Genomic DNA, 17,289 nt, shown 5'->3' with positions numbered 1-17,289 from the left:
TATGCAACATTTCACGTTGTTATATTTTAAAGTTTTGATTAAAAAGTGNCAGAAATAACAACAAATTTAATTTTTTTTTTTTTTTGTCTTTCTATCTTACATTCTTTTTTTTCTTTTTTTACTATTAGTCATTTTAATACTCCTTTTAAAATTTTTATTAACTAGTAAAAAATGGTTAAATATATAAAAAGAAAATGCATCATAAATGTAAGATTATTCAAAAGTAATTTGACACAAATTTTAAAGAAATAAAATGACATTTAATTAATTTCCTTTTGATGATCAAAATGGATAAAGTAAAAGTCTGATAGAATCTACCGTTTAAACTTAGAACACATATCTTTCGAGATTAGCCCTGCAATATGAAAGACAAAATAATAAATAAAAATGTAAGTTTACCAACGACGAATCCATGAAAATTCGACAAGAATACAAGAGACGATGAACCCCACGAAAATTCAACAAGAACACGAGAGACAATAAACCCCACGATAACTTGACAAGAACACGAGAGACGATGAACCCCACGAAAACTCAACAAGAACACGAGAGACAATGAACTCCACAGAAACCCGCAAGAACACGAGAGACGACGAACACTATGGAACCTCGACAAGAACACGAGACGATGAACTCGCAAGAACACGAGAGATGACGAACACCACAGAAACTCGACAAGAACACGAGAGACGATGAACCCCACGAAAACTCGACAAGAACACGAGAGACGATTAACTCCATGGAAACTCGCAAGAACACGAGAGATGACAAACACCACAGAAACTTGACAAGAACATGAGAGAATATGAACCCCACGGAAACTTGGCAAGAACACGAGAGACAGCGAACCCCACGGAAACTCAGCAAGAACACGAGAGACAACGAACCCCACAAAAACTCGGGAAGAACACGAGAGCAAAGGATTAGCTACGAGTTTCGGTTAGACTATCCAAGTGTTGTTGATGCATAGAAAAGAGAAGACTTCAAGAGTGATACCAATATATATGCCACAATAAATAAGACAAATCAAGAAGTAAATTCTTTTTGAGGGATTAAGTTTCAAGCTTAGATAACACCTCACTAATACTATTGCTATTACTGTTGCATGAACTAACAACTACTGCTCTATCTTCAATCTCTAATTTTTCAATGCTAATTCCCAAGTTCTCAGGTCTTACCTTTGGACGAGCACGTCGTGGCGGCCTCATCATCGAGTTCCCTTCCAGAAATGGATCTTTATGCTTTCGCTTTTGCTTGACATCCAACAATCCTAGAGCTCGTGCTTCCAGTGCTCGAGCTGTCGGGGGTCGGTTTCGACTACCGACTCTCCTTGAATTCAGACAATGTTGCTGATCAGAAATGCTTGGGACTTCAGAAGTTCTAGCTACACTGGGATGGTCTGGTTCCTTGCTTGTTTGGTCAGGTTGTTCTTCTCTCGTTTGCGTTATAATAGGTTTGTCGGTTTTCACGTCGAGAGGAACAGACAAGTTTATGTCTATTAAGGCACGAGAATGATTGAGAGCGATATCATTTGGGTTTCCATCATGGCTAGATATGGGACTGCATCCAGGCAGGACGTTCTTACTAGTACCGGGACCGTCTTTAGAGCAGCAGGCATCGTTTTTCGGTTTGGTAGGTACTGAAATATTACTTGTACACTTCGAACCAAAAGTGTTTAGTCTCCTGCGTTTTTTGGTGACATTAGAAGGCTTTCCTTTACTGATCGATCTCGATTTTTGGCCAAACTCGTGCACAATACCGTTCTGAGATCGCGTGCTATCGGATGGTATGCAGCTGTGTTCCTTCAAAACTTCTGCAGGTGAATCAGTAGAATCAGATGGAGAATAATGTCCATTCGAGCAGACCTTTTGTTTCTTGTTTCTTCCCCAGGCTCGAGAGGTACCAGCAGTTTCGGCCTTGCTAGAACGTCGGTCCTCTTCGGAATCAGACTCCTCCATTGACTCACTGGAAGAATATAGGTCGTTATTTTCGAAATGAGATCTCGACGTAGAAACATTCAGTAAGTCAAGTGGTAAGCTTCTAAGTTCTCGGACTTTTGAGGCATTTCCATTAGCCAGACTGGTGTCGACCACGGTAAACTTCACAAAATCGGTGTTGGCTGGAGTTCTCGGTTTGAGATAACAATGGCGTTGTTGAGAAGGAAAATCGTCTTGGTCAATTTTCGAGTCGTCGGTCCACCCATTTTCTTCCTTGCTCTTACTACCGTTATCGGCATTGTTGTCAAGCTCAAGTAGTCCAGGATCCAAAGCGACTTTACCAAGGACGTCGCTGACTGAATCGAAATAGTGATTTCCCCTTACGAGCTTTCTCCTCGAAAACTTTTTGATACCCGGGACGAGAAAGACCAATGAATGCTTTGCACCAGCAGTAAAAACATTCCTCGGCTGCTCGGAGTGCCATCCCCGAGCAAGCAAACGGGGCCAAACAGCTTCCCAAAAGAGATCATTCGACCGGGCTTTGCTCAACCTGAAATCACCTGTTAGATAGTTGACAATTTCCAAGGGAGTAAGGGCAGAACATGCTTTCCCAATTGGTATCTCGGGGCGGAGAGACGAAACGTGATTCGATTTTAATGGATCCATCGAAACTACTGTAAGATCTTGCTTCCCGTTACCGATCCCCACTGCCTCGACAAAAGCTTCCGTTCCAACCGTAGCCTTCAAAGCAAACACATACTCTTCAAAAGAACTTTTGCCATCGCTGAACGCTTTCGTGACCTGACCGTGCAACAGAAACCGTGCAACAGAAACCGTACTTTCATTGAGAAAAACGAAAGAATAATCAAATGCAGTAAACAGTCTTGATTGAAGAAAAAGAAACATAGTCAATACCTCCATTAATGCATTCTTGTTACCCTCTGCTAGACGAGGTAGCAACCGCGATACCAATTCCTGTAGTCTCCAACCTTTAAACAATCTCGGTCCGAAGATACACTTTCTGCCTCGAGCTTTCCGACATTCAGACCATCGGCGGTATTTTTCCGACCGATAAAACCTTCCATAGTAGAACGACAGAACATCCCCCATCTGTTTGCTTCCAACAAACTTCTTCACCAAAACAAGGTTTTTACCAAATATGTATAAACCAAGAAGGAAACTCGCCTCTTCTCCATCACTCCAAGGCTCACCCGAGACACCGGGAACCAGACAGCCGCCATCGGTATTATCCTTCTGATCTGTATCTGTCACAAGAACGGTTTCTTTCGGCAAGGCGACATCTATTGTACTGCCTGTTATTACTTCCGTTGCCTCAATGTTCGACTTTGCACCATTGCCTACCTGTTCATCTTCAAATGATTCAACTTTCAAGACCTCATTTCTGTTGCATTTCTCAACTGTATCTTCACATAGCTTACGTTCCATCCAACGAGCTTGCTCGGAAATCCACATTACCCGAACGGGCAATCCAACAAAGACTTCATGGAGCCTACTATCCTGAATTTCTGCCTCCTTGCAACACTGAAACAAGTTCATATCTGATTTCAACAACAGAGGAGGAACTTCAACTTGATATTTGTCACCAACTCGAGGAGAAACCTCTGGTTCTGAAAACTCATCGCATATTTCAGAATTTTCCTGAGAAACCGACTGTTCGGGAGATCCATCCTCGTTGTCATCGGCGTCACCATAATTTTCTTTGACCAAATCCATCTGCTAAAGAAAACAAACCTGTTTTAGCTCAACATATTCCGACCGAGACTTGCAGATTCATACATTCTCTTAACGATCTTAGCTTTGGATCGTTTTCCACTGCTAACATCTAGAAATCAACGGATGAAATTTCGAAATGACACAAAAAAACTAAGACTCTCCAGCAGTAACACGTTTCAGTAAGCTTTAAACCATTAGAATCTCTCAACCTAAATGCCAACCTTTGTTGTTTTTCGATAATCGGCCAGTGAAATCCTTTCTTTTCGGTGAGAGGAAATCTTCGACAGTAGGTTGTTGGAAGAAAAATAAAATGCGTAAAATAACAAAGAGAAAGAATGGCTGAAATTTTGACTGCACTTCAAAATCAGGTTCTAAAATCTTCTCAACAGATTTCTTATTTAAATATAACCTAGAGAGTAGCCAACTAAATCTGTGTCAGTTCCTACAAGATTGCCGTCTAAACTTTGTTAATCCATTCGACGTGTTTGTCAAATGGTCAAACGGAGAACTAATGAAATCGTGTGAATCTAAATAAGGAAAACTCAGGTTTTATCTAACAACCTTCACTTGCAATCTTAAATTTCTCCATCATTAACATCAGATAATGTACAGATAAAATCAAAAATCACAAAATAATTTAATTATCAAACAACAAAACTGTCCGAAAATTACACTATAATAAGAAAATTTCAACTCCAATCTGATACATTTCATATAGACAGCTTAGAATGACCTATCAAGCAATTAAGAACTCAAAAGAGCTGAAAGAACATCACAATTCATAAAATGCCCACAAAATTCATCGAAACCCAAAATATCTTCCCAAAATCATCACAAATTCACAAGAAAAGCCACCAAATATCCAAAAATTCAACAGAAATTCTTACAAACAGAATAAACCAAACATTAAGCTCCAAAATCAAGTCAATTAATTCAATCCAGATCCACTTTCGCTACCAAAACAAAGAAACCCAAACAACTAAACAAAATCTCACTCGAACAAATGCCATNAAATCTTCGACAGTAGGTTGTTGGAAGAAAAATAAAATGCGTAAAATAACAAAGAGAAAGAATGGCTGAAATTTTGACTGCACTTCAAAATCAGGTTCTAAAATCTTCTCAACAGATTTCTTATTTAAATATAACCTAGAGAGTAGCCAACTAAATCTGTGTCAGTTCCTACAAGATTGCCGTCTAAACTTTGTTAATCCATTCGACGTGTTTGTCAAATGGTCAAACGGAGAACTAATGAAATCGTGTGAATCTAAATAAGGAAAACTCAGGTTTTATCTAACAACCTTCACTTGCAATCTTAAATTTCTCCATCATTAACATCAGATAATGTACAGATAAAATCAAAAATCACAAAATAATTTAATTATCAAACAACAAAACTGTCCGAAAATTACACTATAATAAGAAAATTTCAACTCCAATCTGATACATTTCATATAGACAGCTTAGAATGACCTATCAAGCAATTAAGAACTCAAAAGAGCTGAAAGAACATCACAATTCATAAAATGCCCACAAAATTCATCGAAACCCAAAATATCTTCCCAAAATCATCACAAATTCACAAGAAAAGCCACCAAATATCCAAAAATTCAACAGAAATTCTTACAAACAGAATAAACCAAACATTAAGCTCCAAAATCAAGTCAATTAATTCAATCCAGATCCACTTTCGCTACCAAAACAAAGAAACCCAAACAACTAAACAAAATCTCACTCGAACAAATGCCATTACAAACAAATATCCCTAAAACGAGAATTACAGCCATTAAAATCACAAACATCGGTAAATGAACGAATCGCATAGTCAAAAAACATGAATAAATAACCTAAAAGAAAATAAATAAATGATAACTTATAAATATATTCGACCTTACATTGATGAAAAGAGCTGCAAAAAGCTCAAAAGCCAACGTAAAAAATCAGCCTGACAAAACAGAATTGAGTCCTCGATTTCATCCGATTATGAAGATTGAGAATAAGGAAGAACAAAAATCGCGAACATGAATATAGCAATATACAGTTTATTATACAAATATTAATTAAAAAAGACGAATAAAGAGAGAAAAAATTATATAGATACCTGAGTTCAAGAACAAAGTTGAGATTTCTGTTTCATGCGCAAATGAAGAGAGGTTGAAAACGAGGACTTCCGCCTTGGGCCGGCCCTGTAGAGAAGCGCTGAAGCTTTACTAAGTAAAATCTGTTGAATTTACTCTTTTATTTAATCTTAAAAATTTATTTGATAATTTATTAGATATTACTCTTATCTTTTTAAAAAATAAATGTTTTTATTTTAGATTTTTTTAATTAATTATTAAAATTTATTAAATTCATATAAATTATTAAAAAATCATTTTTTAATGGATAAATTTATTAGTACTTCAATTTTTTATTTAATATTTTGTTAATTTTTAACTTGCACGCTCCTAAAACCTATTGTATCTAAATTATAAAAAATATTAAAAATTCATTTTATATATATATAATATACCAAAAAATATAAATATATAAACTTACATTGAATCATTTAGGTCCATCTAAATATAGCAAAATATTTTTTTAATTATTTTCCTTTTATTTGTTTTTCTTTTTTATTTTTTTAAATGGAAAATAAATTGAGTTCGATGAAAAAATATTGAAATTTATTTAGAAAATTATGTTTTTTTTAATAAAAAAAGGTAGGATACCAGTAAAAAATTGATTTTATTAAAGGATGATTTGGGAATTTGATTTTATTAAAGGATAATTTGGGAATTTTACGTCATAAATAGCATCCATATATGTAATAAAATTGATAAATTAAAAAAATTAAATAAAAAAATGGTCTAAAAAGTATTTCTAAATTTTTAAAAGTTTTCACTATTATTCTCAAATTTTCAAAAAAAAAAAACTTTTGAACCCACGAAAGGTTTAAAATATATAAATATACGATTCAAAAATTTTATAATATGTTTTAAAACTAATTTAAAATTTTTTTTTGGAGATAATATAAAATGTTTTTAGTCTAGATAGTAATCATTTTTTTATAAAAATAAAAAATATTAATGCTATTTTTAGAATTAAAAGTTATTTTTTAAATATTATTAAAATTTTGAAAGCCTATGACTACCTACCAAATTTATAGATACTTTTATTAATTTAACTTACTTTATTTTTATATATATATATATATATATATATTCTTTAAATTTGATCCTTTTTAATTATTACAAACCATATAGTCTGTGTTCATGTTATCGAGTACATAAATTTATTCAATAAAATTGAGGATAGGAAATATTAAAAATTATCAATAAAATAAAAATAACAATTATTTAATTTTGAAATTTGCTATATTTAAATTAAGAAATGTAAAATAAATAATTCTCCATGAACCATATTATTATTTTATTTATATGACGTTGTTGAAATATAATATTTAGAAAATATATTAGTTATGAAATATATTTTAAAAAAGAAAAATGGCCGTAAATAATATCTACGTAATTATAACATTTTGTAATAATATATTATAATAATTAATTAGGAAAAGGAATATATATTCAATTATATCATTTTATCATAATATATTATAATAATTAGTTATGGAAAGGAATATATTTTAGATATTAGTAATCCGTTAATATTTTTTCATTTATGATTCAATTGTATATTTTATTTTATTTTCAAATTTAGGTAATTTATATTTATCTTATGATTTAGTTAGTAGTATATTTTATTTTATTCTAAAATATTTAGTTAATTTATATTTTTCTATTTTTTATTTATTTATGATTTTTTTGATAATATATTTTATTTTATTCTCATATTTTCCGGTAGTTATGAGTTGATATCTTGTATTCTATATTTAAACGTGTGGAAAATGGAAATAAGACGTTATATTTGGGACTTTTGCCATAATGAGACGGTTAACTTGTAACTAATTATTCCATCTTTCAGATTATTATTATTAATTTGAAATTTGAGTGTTTAATATTTTGAGGTTTTAGGATTTTATGTTTTATTTAGTTTGAAATTTTTAATAAGGCATATTTTCAGAAAATCACATTTAAAAATTTTAAATTAATTAATTAAAAGATAAAATCAATAATCATAGATAAAAACATACATATCAAATTTAAACATAGAAATATAACATTTAAAAATAAATAAAAGTAGATTAAATTTGAAATTTAGAAATAAAAATATAACATTATACTAAAATTATATATATATATATATACTTTATTTAACCGTAGAAATATAGCATTTTAAGATAAATAAACTACATTAATTTTGAAATTTAGAAATAAAAATATAACATGGTACAAAACATAATATTTTACTCTATTGTTTTATTTCTTTCCTCTATTTTTATACAAAGTACTGTGACCCGACAAAACCACGAACGTTAGGAATTAATAGGTTGTTGCGACACGTGTCATAATATAACTGGACGTGGCCTTGACGTTGACAACGGCTTGAATTACATAAAGTAATTACAGGCTCACAATCGCGCGTGAGAACCAAAATCCATTTCGAACTTCAAAATTGCGTATTTAAAAAATCACCTTTAAATTAAAAAAATATAAAATATTTAAAAAATAGGCCTCAAATTTTATTCAACACTCTTATCTCAGTGGGAAATTTCAACTGATCGATGAAACAGATTCTGTCAGCCAATACAAAAGTTTCGAAGCAAGTAAAAGAGACGACGCGCGAATGGGCGTCGAGGCTTTTCGAATAATATCTAAAGGATAGCCGCTAAGACGAACACCGACGACAGAATACTAACAGTTATTTTTCAAACATAATACTAACTTTAGATATCTTTTTATTTTTATTTTTTTTTTTTAATTTTTAAAGTTTTAAGTATATTTTTTAAAATATTATTACAAATTTAAGAACATTTTTTAAACAAATAAGTAACCATTAAACTCTTAAAAAAAATTATGAATATTATTTTTTTTATTAATTTTTATTGATTTAGTCATAAATCAAAGAACTCCCGCTGTGGTATTTATGACGCATCAGTCCGATATTTTAATAATTAAATCATGACTAATTAATATCATTATAATAATATTTAATTTTATCTGTATTAAATTCAATACTATTGTATTTATGTACATAGCGAGAATATAGCAACCGAACATTGTACATATGATACCATGACAAGTGTTACTTGATAATTATTTTAATTTAAATGACACGTGTTGTTTATATTTATGATCTACTTTAACTTGTACCCGAGTTAGATTGACATAATTTTTTGGACCCGAATAACTCAAATAGAGTTCACAAACTAACTCTACTTAACTTTCTATTAGTTAGGTTACGTTGTCGATTTTATAACATTAATATTAAATTTTTTTAAATTTCAAATATCAAATATTCACCCGTCACATCTCATTGACATCAATTAGAAACATTAAATATTTTTAATTTTCATAATAATTTTAAAAGTAGCGTACCGTTGGGTTGAGTTGTAACCTTATTTTCGAGTATTAACTAAAAAAATATCAATTCGTGAACGGACCTAAATTTTCAATTTTTCAAAAAAATCAACTCGACCCAAACTTTGGGTTAGGTAGTTTGGATTGATCGGGATTGTTGAGTCATCATCCCTAATCCAGCTATAGAACTTTGTACTTATGTACCACGACACAGGTTATTTCGTAATTATTTGACTGATGTGTATTGTAAATGCCATTTTAGTTCAAACAGATTGACAATACACTTTGAACTAGGGGTGTACATTCAACCCGGCAACCCGGCAACCCGAACCAACCCAACCCGAACTATAAAGGTTGGGTTGGATTAACATTTCGGGTAGAGTTGGATTCATTTTTCTGAACCCGAACTGAAATCGGTTCGATTTTGGGTTCATGGGCAAAACCTTCGAGTTGACCCGAGCCAAATTAAAATATATAAAATATAGTAAGAATTTTTGTGTATTAAGGGGTTGGTCAGAGTGGTACTTGAGTCCAATTCAAGGACATTCATGATTTATTATTGTAATCTTAAACTAATTATTTTTATGGTTTATTTTTCATGATTTATTTAACCCATTCTAAAAAAATGTCGGTATTTAATTGTCTTTAGTTTTATGACAATGTTAAACTACGTTAACATGTTACAATTTTCCGTTGTTATTTTTTATTAATTTATTATTATTATTTTGTCAATAATTATAGATTGATTTGTGTTCGTGAACTTTTAATATATTTTATGTTCCGAATAATTATAAATTGTGGGTAAATAAAATAATTTTTTTTTGACAACCCAACCCGAAAATAGAGGGTTGGGTTGGGTTACCAATCCAACCCACCCGAACTTTTGGGTTGAGTAAAAAAAAATCACCCAACCCAACCCAGGTTATTTCGTAATTATTTGACAGATGTGTATTGTAAATGTCATTTTAATTCAAACATATTGACAATACACTTTGAACTCTCGACTTTAAACTAATGAGTACATGTCAATTAACGAGCTGGAAACTACGATATTGGTTGGATATTGTGCTAATTTAAAACTAAAATAAACAAAATAAAAAATTTAAAACTAAAAATAAACAAAATTAAAAAATTTACATTTATTAACCTAAATTATTACTATTATTATTATAAATAAATAAGATATCCTCTTTTAAGACAATAAATAATAAATAGTACAAAACATTAATAATGGGTATTTGGAGTGTGGCCTGTGGGGGTCGTCTTGCACGTTAGGTATCCCAAATTTCCAACAATCTCACTCCAATTATTCTAAACCTCGTGACAAAAACTTAATTTTGTGCCTCCATTTCTTTTAGTCAATTATAATATATACACGTCTAATTTATTCCCGTGTTTTAATTTTTTTTTTTTTAATTTGTAAATTAGAATCGGATTCCAATTATATTTAGAAAATAACGATAATAAATTAAAATATAATAATATCATTCACATAGATACCGAAAAATTGGTATATATTGATTGAAACACAGTGCCCACGAGACAGAGATAGAAAAAAAAAAACAAAATATTTCAGAGGGAAGAAATCATAATATAAAATATATATAAATAACTAAGATCCACGTTTTAAATTTTAATATAAATAATATATTTATTATGGACTATTAAAAAGTTAAATATTTAAATATGTTTGATCCCACGAGTTAATATTAAAAATAAATTTTGGTTTTTAATTTTTTTTTGAAATAAATAATTGAGAAAATAATTATGAGATTTAGTTTTTATTAGAGTAATTATTTTATTAATTATTAAATATTAAGTTTTGATTATTTGAATCTCTAACACCATATTTAGAATCTGTTTTTTTTTGGAGGCAAAATTTTAAATTAACCGCTAATTATTTTACTCACTCGTAATTTTGCAGTCTTACAGTTTAATCCCTGAAGTTGATTATAATTACATTTTGGCCCGATTGAAAGCTATCTGCATTGTTGACAGTTTGTACGCGTGTACGTCCATCACACGTAGAATGGCACCAACCGCAAATTTTGAAGACTATAGGGGTGAAAATCTAAATAAACGGAGTTGAAGCCCTTTCTTGCAAGAAAAGTAATTTAAAAATTCACGACTAAAATAAGGAAAATTAAAATTGGTAAAAAAAAAAATCCTTTACACGGAAGAGGCTCATTCATTCACAACCCATCCAACGGGACCTCAAGAGGTCTTTTTTATTCCCCCTCTCCCGACCGCTATCGCAATTCTCGTTTCTCTTCGCCGTCGGGAATTTTTCCGGCGATGCTCCGTCGTCTTCTCTCTTCCTCTGCCATCATCTTCCAGGGGGTTGATTCTCGACTTGTAGCTTAGGGTTTCGTCGACGACCGTTTCAGGTGCCTTTTTCTTTCTCTGTTGATGGCCTTTTATGGTGTTTTTTTTGTGTGATTCTGGATCTACGTTTAGATCATTAGGATTGTTGTTGTTTATCTTTGCCTTGAATTTTTGTTCTCGTTGTTTGTTTTATGTGTTCTGATTTTTCGTTGACGAGGTGTATGATAAAGAACGAATGACACGGAGATTTTGTAGGAGCCTGTTTATTCTCGTCTTCTCTATGATTTCTGGAGCTTCTATTTTACAGTTCATATTAATGTAGACGCTGCATTTCTTTTGATTATTGTTTCATTCTTGGATGGAGAGGGTGGATTATCGATTTAGGGTTTTCTTTCTGTCTATCTTTAGCACAGATGCCAACATCGAAGTCTGGTTTTATGATCTGTAGGTCTGTTTGAGTATTAGGTCTTCGATTAAGAGATTTCTGTCGATATGACAATGGGTGAGCGGAAGACTATTGACTTGGAGCAAGGATGGGAGTTTATGCAGAAGGGAATCACAAAATTGAAGAACATTCTGGAAGGATTGCCTGAGCCACAGTTCAGCTCCGAGGACTACATGATGCTTTACACGTACTATTTCTTGAAGTTTCTACTATAAATTTATGCATATTATCGGTCAGTACTCTTGTGATGATCGGTTGTTGTCTTCTCAATTTTGTATGCAGTACAATATATAACATGTGTACCCAGAAGCCACCGCATGATTACTCCCAGCAGCTGTATGATAAATACCGCGAATCGTTTGAGGAGTACATCAGTTCTATGGTGAGAAACAAGCTCATCTGAGACATCCATTACGGTCTGATACATATCGCTTATCAACAACTCGAGAATATTGTGGTGAACTTAGGTTATCTTTTGTTATTGTGGTGAACTTAGGTTTTACCATCCTTGAGGGAGAAGCATGACGAATTTATGTTGAGAGAACTGGTCAAAAGGTGGACCAACCATAAAGTCATGGTGAGGTGGCTTTCTCGCTTCTTCCACTATCTTGATCGATACTTCATTGCTCGAAGGTCACTTCCACCTCTCAATGAAGTTGGCCTCACTTGCTTCCGTGAATTGGTATGCTGCATCTTTGAGTAACAGATTCATTTGATTATTATAAGGCACAATTTTTTGTTTAAATATTAACCTCTACTCATCTCAGGTGTACAAAGAGCTAAACAGTAAAGTGAGGGATGCAGTAATTTCATTGGTATTTTGCCCTTCCTGCCATTCCTTTTCTTTCAACTGTATAGCATGATCTTTGGGATTTAAACATGCTTAATAACTATGGTCTTGTGACTCAGATCGATCAAGAACGTGAAGGAGAGCAGATTGACAGAGCTCTGTTGAAGAACGTGTTGGATATATTTGTGGAGATTGGGATGGGGCAAATGGATTATTATGAAAATGACTTTGAAGCTGCCATGCTTAAAGATACTGCTGCTTACTACTCTAGGAAGGCATCAAATTGGATCTTAGAAGATTCTTGTCCTGATTATATGCTAAAAGTAACTCTTGTTTATTTATTTTTTTTTTAAAAATCGGTTTATTTTCCTAATACATAGAGATGGTTTCTTACTGACTTGATTGATTTTCTAGGCAGAGGAGTGCTTGAGACGAGAAAAGGACCGAGTTTCTCACTATCTGCACTCTAGTAGCGAGCCAAAGTTATTGGAGGTTTGTGGTCATCTCTTGTGATATCCTTCCACTTTCTATATGCACGTCTCCCTCGTTTATTTTTTAGTTTTTGTTCTTGTAGAAAGTTCAACATGAACTATTGTCTGTTTATGCTACTCAACTGCTGGAGAAAGAGCATTCAGGATGCCATGCATTGCTTAGAGATGACAAGGTCCTAACTATTAACTATGTTTTGTATGTGTTTTCCCATATTTGAAATGATATATACTTCATTGTGGTTCTTCCTCGATGTCGTTTGTTTTCTTTTGTCCTCCTTTTCCCTTTTTATGACTCTTTTGGGCTTGGGGCGATGCGAATGTTCTTAGGTGGAAGATTTGTCAAGGATGTTCCGTCTCTTCTCCAAAATACCCAAGGGATTGGACCCAGTTTCCAACATATTTAAGCAGGTTGGAAATCAGCCTTTATACTTCTCTCTTACTTTTTTTTGGCTTGAAAGGGTATTATGTGTTAAAACAATCCCATGTTCAATTTTCAAACTACTTTCTATTTAAAGTGATTCTTTTCTTTATTGTTTATGCAGCATGTCACTGCTGAAGGAACAGCATTAGTCAAACAGGCAGAAGACGCTGCAAGTAACAAGAAGGTTTCTATTTCAATTAGTTTGAAGTTTTTGATTTCTTTGCTCACTTATTGGAAAATATACAACATTTTAGAATGATCACTTATTTTCACTAATCATAGTATTTTTAGACAGCTTTTTACTGATTGTCTTTGCTTATCTCTGTTCTTTTTTATCTTGTTAGGCCGAGAAAAAGGACATCGTTGGTCTGCAAGAACAGGTGTCTTTTGGCTTTCAAACTTCTATATTATACTTTTTCTTAGTCCCGTTGCGAATCATAGCTGAGAGAGAGGTTTGAATTCAGGTTTTTGTTAGAAAAGTGATTGAGCTTCACGACAAGTACTTGGCATATGTGAATGATTGTTTCCAAAACCACACACTTTTTCACAAGGTATGTGACTTCACCTTCAGTAACATTCAGTGCAATTCATAATATCAGCATATTGCTACGCATATCTGAAATGCGTTCGTGTGTAGGCTCTCAAGGAAGCTTTTGAAGTCTTTTGCAATAAGGGTGTTGCTGGAAGTTCTAGTGCAGAATTACTTGCTACCTTTTGTGATAACATCCTTAAGAAAGGTGGGAGTGAGAAGTTGAGTGATGAAGCAATTGAGGAAACACTCGAGAAGGTAATTTTTTTTTTTTTTTCTATTTATCATTCATTTGAAGTTCATTTAGTGTTGGGACTAAATAATTCATACGAGTTAAAAATACAGGTCGTGAAATTGCTGGCGTATATCTGCGACAAAGATCTGTTTGCTGAATTCTATAGGTGAGTATACATACTTTGAGCCAGTTGCCACTTTTACAGAACACGTGTTTTTTTAATAAGCAACTTAATTTTTTTTTTTTTCCCACTGGTGGCAGAAAAAAACTCGCCCGAAGGCTTCTCTTCGACAAGAGTGCGAATGATGACCACGAGAGAAGTATACTGACGAAATTGAAGCAACAATGTGGTGGTCAGTTTACCTCTAAGATGGAGGGAATGGTAAGCATAAATATACTACTATACTTCTTTCTTGTTAGAAAATTTTAAATTATCTCCATTTTTGCAATAATTTTTCTACAATAACAAAAAAAAGGATCGAATAACGGACCTTTCGAGATAGTTATGTCAAATACTTTGTGAGCATTGAGTTGCTAATATTAAATTCATATGATTAGGTCACGGATTTGACACTGGCAAGGGAGAACCAAACTAGTTTTGAGGAATATCTGAGCAATAATCCACAAGCTAGTCCTGGAATCGACTTGACCGTTACCGTTTTGACCACTGGTTTTTGGCCAAGCTACAAGTCTTTTGACCTCAACCTGCCGGCGGAGATGGTAGACATTGGTTTTTCTTCTTTATATTTTGGGCGGGAAGGAATTATACTGCAATAGTTTAGGACGTCGATATATCATACAACGTGTTCTTTCTGGTTCAGGTAAAGTGTGTTGAAGTTTTCAGGGAATTTTATCAAACAAAAACCAAGCACAGAAAACTTACGTGGATTTACTCGTTGGGTACCTGTAACATCAGCGGAAAATTCGAACCGAAAACGATGGAGCTGATCGTGACAACCTATCAGGTGATAAGATTGTATTTCTCTGGCTCTCACTAAAACAATATTGTTGGTACTGATTCTGTTGTTAAATGTAGGCTTCTGCCCTGCTGCTTTTCAATTCCTCGGATAAACTAAGTTACTCCGAGATCATGACTCAATTAAACTTGAGTGACGATGATGTTGTTAGACTGCTCCACTCGTTGTCGTGTGCGAAGTATAAAATTCTTAACAAGGAGCCAAATACGAAAACCATCTCTCCGAACGATCATTTTGAGTTCAACGCAAAATTCTCCGACAAAATGAGGAGAATAAAGGTATATTCGTGTCGATGCATCTTCTTGTCATTTTGTTTGTTACATTCCTCTCCAACAATTTGCATGGCCCGGTTTTTGCATAAGGAACGTGTTGTCGTTCATTTTTGTTTATTGTGTAGATCCCTCTTCCGCCTGTGGATGAGAAAAAGAAAGTAATAGAAGATGTTGACAAGGATCGAAGATATGCTATCGATGCCTCGATCGTGCGTATCATGAAGAGTAGGAAAGTTCTGGGTCACCAGCAGTTAGTGATGGAGTGCGTCGAGCAACTGGGTCGTATGTTCAAGGTTACACATCTCTTGTTTTGTTTCATGAAATGACTCTTTTTTTCTCCGCTTCATCGTTACTGAAACACGTACTTCGTGCAGCCTGATTTCAAGGCGATAAAGAAGAGAATCGAAGATCTGATCACTCGTGACTATTTAGAGAGAGACAAAGACAACCCCCACTTGTTTAGGTACTTGGCTTGATCATCTTGCCATTACCATGGGCGAGGGTGGTGGACTGGTGCTAATTCGAGATGGCATGAAAGGCTCGTGGTGTAAGCGGCTCGGGATCTGTGTTGTATGTTGCTTCCCGGCTGTAGCCTCTGTAGTTCGTGTGCCGTTTTTCCATGGAATCTTAAAAAAAACCAGGAGCTGACGGAGGGTTGTGTACATTTTGCCATCGGAACGAGGTTCGAGCGAGCAACCCCCCGTTATATATAGGTTATGTTGTGTGCACTCTTTTGGGAAGGAGGAAGGANGGGGGGGGGGTAAGAATTGAGTTATTTTTATATGAAATGGTCCAATTACATATCATCATCATCATTGGATCATTGTAAGTCAGTGTATTACGACGTCGTTTTGGACTTGTGTTGTTGATGTTAGTTTGAAATTGTATATTTTGTTGCTTTTTTATTGTGTTTATTTTGAATACTTCAAAACATCAGGTGAAGTGGAAAAAAATGGCTCTGAAAACCTCTTATTATTGTTCTGCTTGTTTTTTAAACCTTTCCATAGATTGTTCCTTCCCCTACTTTGATACAATTATATTTATCTTCTCTCTCTCTCTCTCTCTAAATAGACTGGTCGATCTCAGGAGTGATGGTTCATCGTCGGTTTTGGACAAAATTTGACGATTTAGTTGGTCGGGTTGGTCAGTCTGGTCGATTTTGAAGCGAGTTAGAATTGGTCAGATTTGGGTCTCAAACCTGCTTTCATGTTACCCTTGGGTATGACTCCAACGTTTAGTAACTTATTTGCTATACCTTCTAGTAGCTGAAAGTTCTCGTCGAGATTAAACGTGATTTGAGGAGAATAATGGTGAATTTCGCCTTTGTGAACACCCTATGTAAACTTGAAATTAATGACTCCATTGAATACATATCGAAAATGACTTTTAATGATTGAAAACATGATTGAGAATGATTTTAGTTACTTTGAAAATCATTTCCGAAACTTTGGACGATTTTATAAGAAGTGATCCCATTTGTACAAATAAGAAATCTCTAGCTAAGGCGCTACCAAGGATTAGGTATATGTCCACGATAGCCCTGCTTGTTTCGGTGCTCTCATCGCTAAGCAAGTCAAGAGAGAGCTCGATTTCTATATTACTCAATCATCAGAACTTATATCTCCCACTGGAAGTCGACAAGTAAGTCGTTGGAATTTACTAAGGAACAATTAGTTGTGG

At 33.6% G+C, this 17,289-nt stretch overlaps 2 protein-coding genes across 8 annotated transcripts; one reads left to right on the top strand and one right to left on the bottom strand.

Annotated features, from left to right (window-relative positions):
- Nucleotides 1–973: 973 nt before the first annotated feature.
- LOC111807736 lies at nt 974–5,864 on the bottom strand. 6 transcript variants are annotated; one of them, XM_023693600.1, is made up of 3 exons: nt 5,564–5,708; nt 2,853–3,671; nt 974–2,738 (listed from the first exon to the last, which is right to left on the bottom strand). In XM_023693600.1, exons 2-3 carry the CDS (start codon nt 3,669–3,671, stop codon nt 1,053–1,055), a joined length of 2,505 nt encoding a protein of 834 aa, XP_023549368.1. In that variant the 5' UTR covers nt 5,564–5,708; the 3' UTR covers nt 974–1,052. The 6 variants fall into 6 exon arrangements, with proteins under 6 accessions (XP_023549368.1, XP_023549364.1, XP_023549363.1 ...); XM_023693596.1 differs by lacking the exon at nt 5,564–5,708 and adding an exon at nt 5,770–5,864 and having other exon boundaries at nt 974–3,674; XM_023693595.1 differs by lacking the exon at nt 5,564–5,708 and adding an exon at nt 5,770–5,864 and having other exon boundaries at nt 974–3,671.
- A 5,433-nt stretch (nt 5,865–11,297) lies between these two features.
- On the top strand, nt 11,298–16,586 carry LOC111806899 (cullin-1). Of its 2 annotated transcripts, none has more exons than XM_023692419.1 (20): nt 11,298–11,511; nt 11,915–12,081; nt 12,177–12,276; nt 12,391–12,576; nt 12,662–12,709; nt 12,804–13,007; nt 13,099–13,176; nt 13,259–13,348; nt 13,503–13,583; nt 13,718–13,780; nt 13,941–13,976; nt 14,061–14,147; nt 14,234–14,383; nt 14,471–14,526; nt 14,622–14,742; nt 14,919–15,080; nt 15,182–15,325; nt 15,397–15,615; nt 15,735–15,902; nt 15,984–16,586. In XM_023692419.1, exons 2-20 carry the CDS (start codon nt 11,942–11,944, stop codon nt 16,083–16,085), a joined length of 2,235 nt encoding a protein of 744 aa, XP_023548187.1. In that variant the 5' UTR covers nt 11,298–11,511; nt 11,915–11,941; the 3' UTR covers nt 16,086–16,586. The 2 variants fall into 2 exon arrangements, with proteins under 2 accessions (XP_023548187.1, XP_023548186.1); XM_023692418.1 differs by having other exon boundaries at nt 11,299–11,511; nt 11,898–12,081.
- Nucleotides 16,587–17,289: the final 703 nt, after the last annotated feature.

Source organism: Cucurbita pepo, chromosome LG12 (genome assembly GCF_002806865.2).
Source record: "Cucurbita pepo subsp. pepo cultivar mu-cu-16 chromosome LG12, ASM280686v2, whole genome shotgun sequence".
NCBI classification, from domain to species: Eukaryota; Viridiplantae; Streptophyta; class Magnoliopsida; order Cucurbitales; family Cucurbitaceae; genus Cucurbita; species Cucurbita pepo.
Note: the sequence above shows the minus strand (reverse complement) of the source record. Positions and strands in the feature narration are given on the sequence as shown.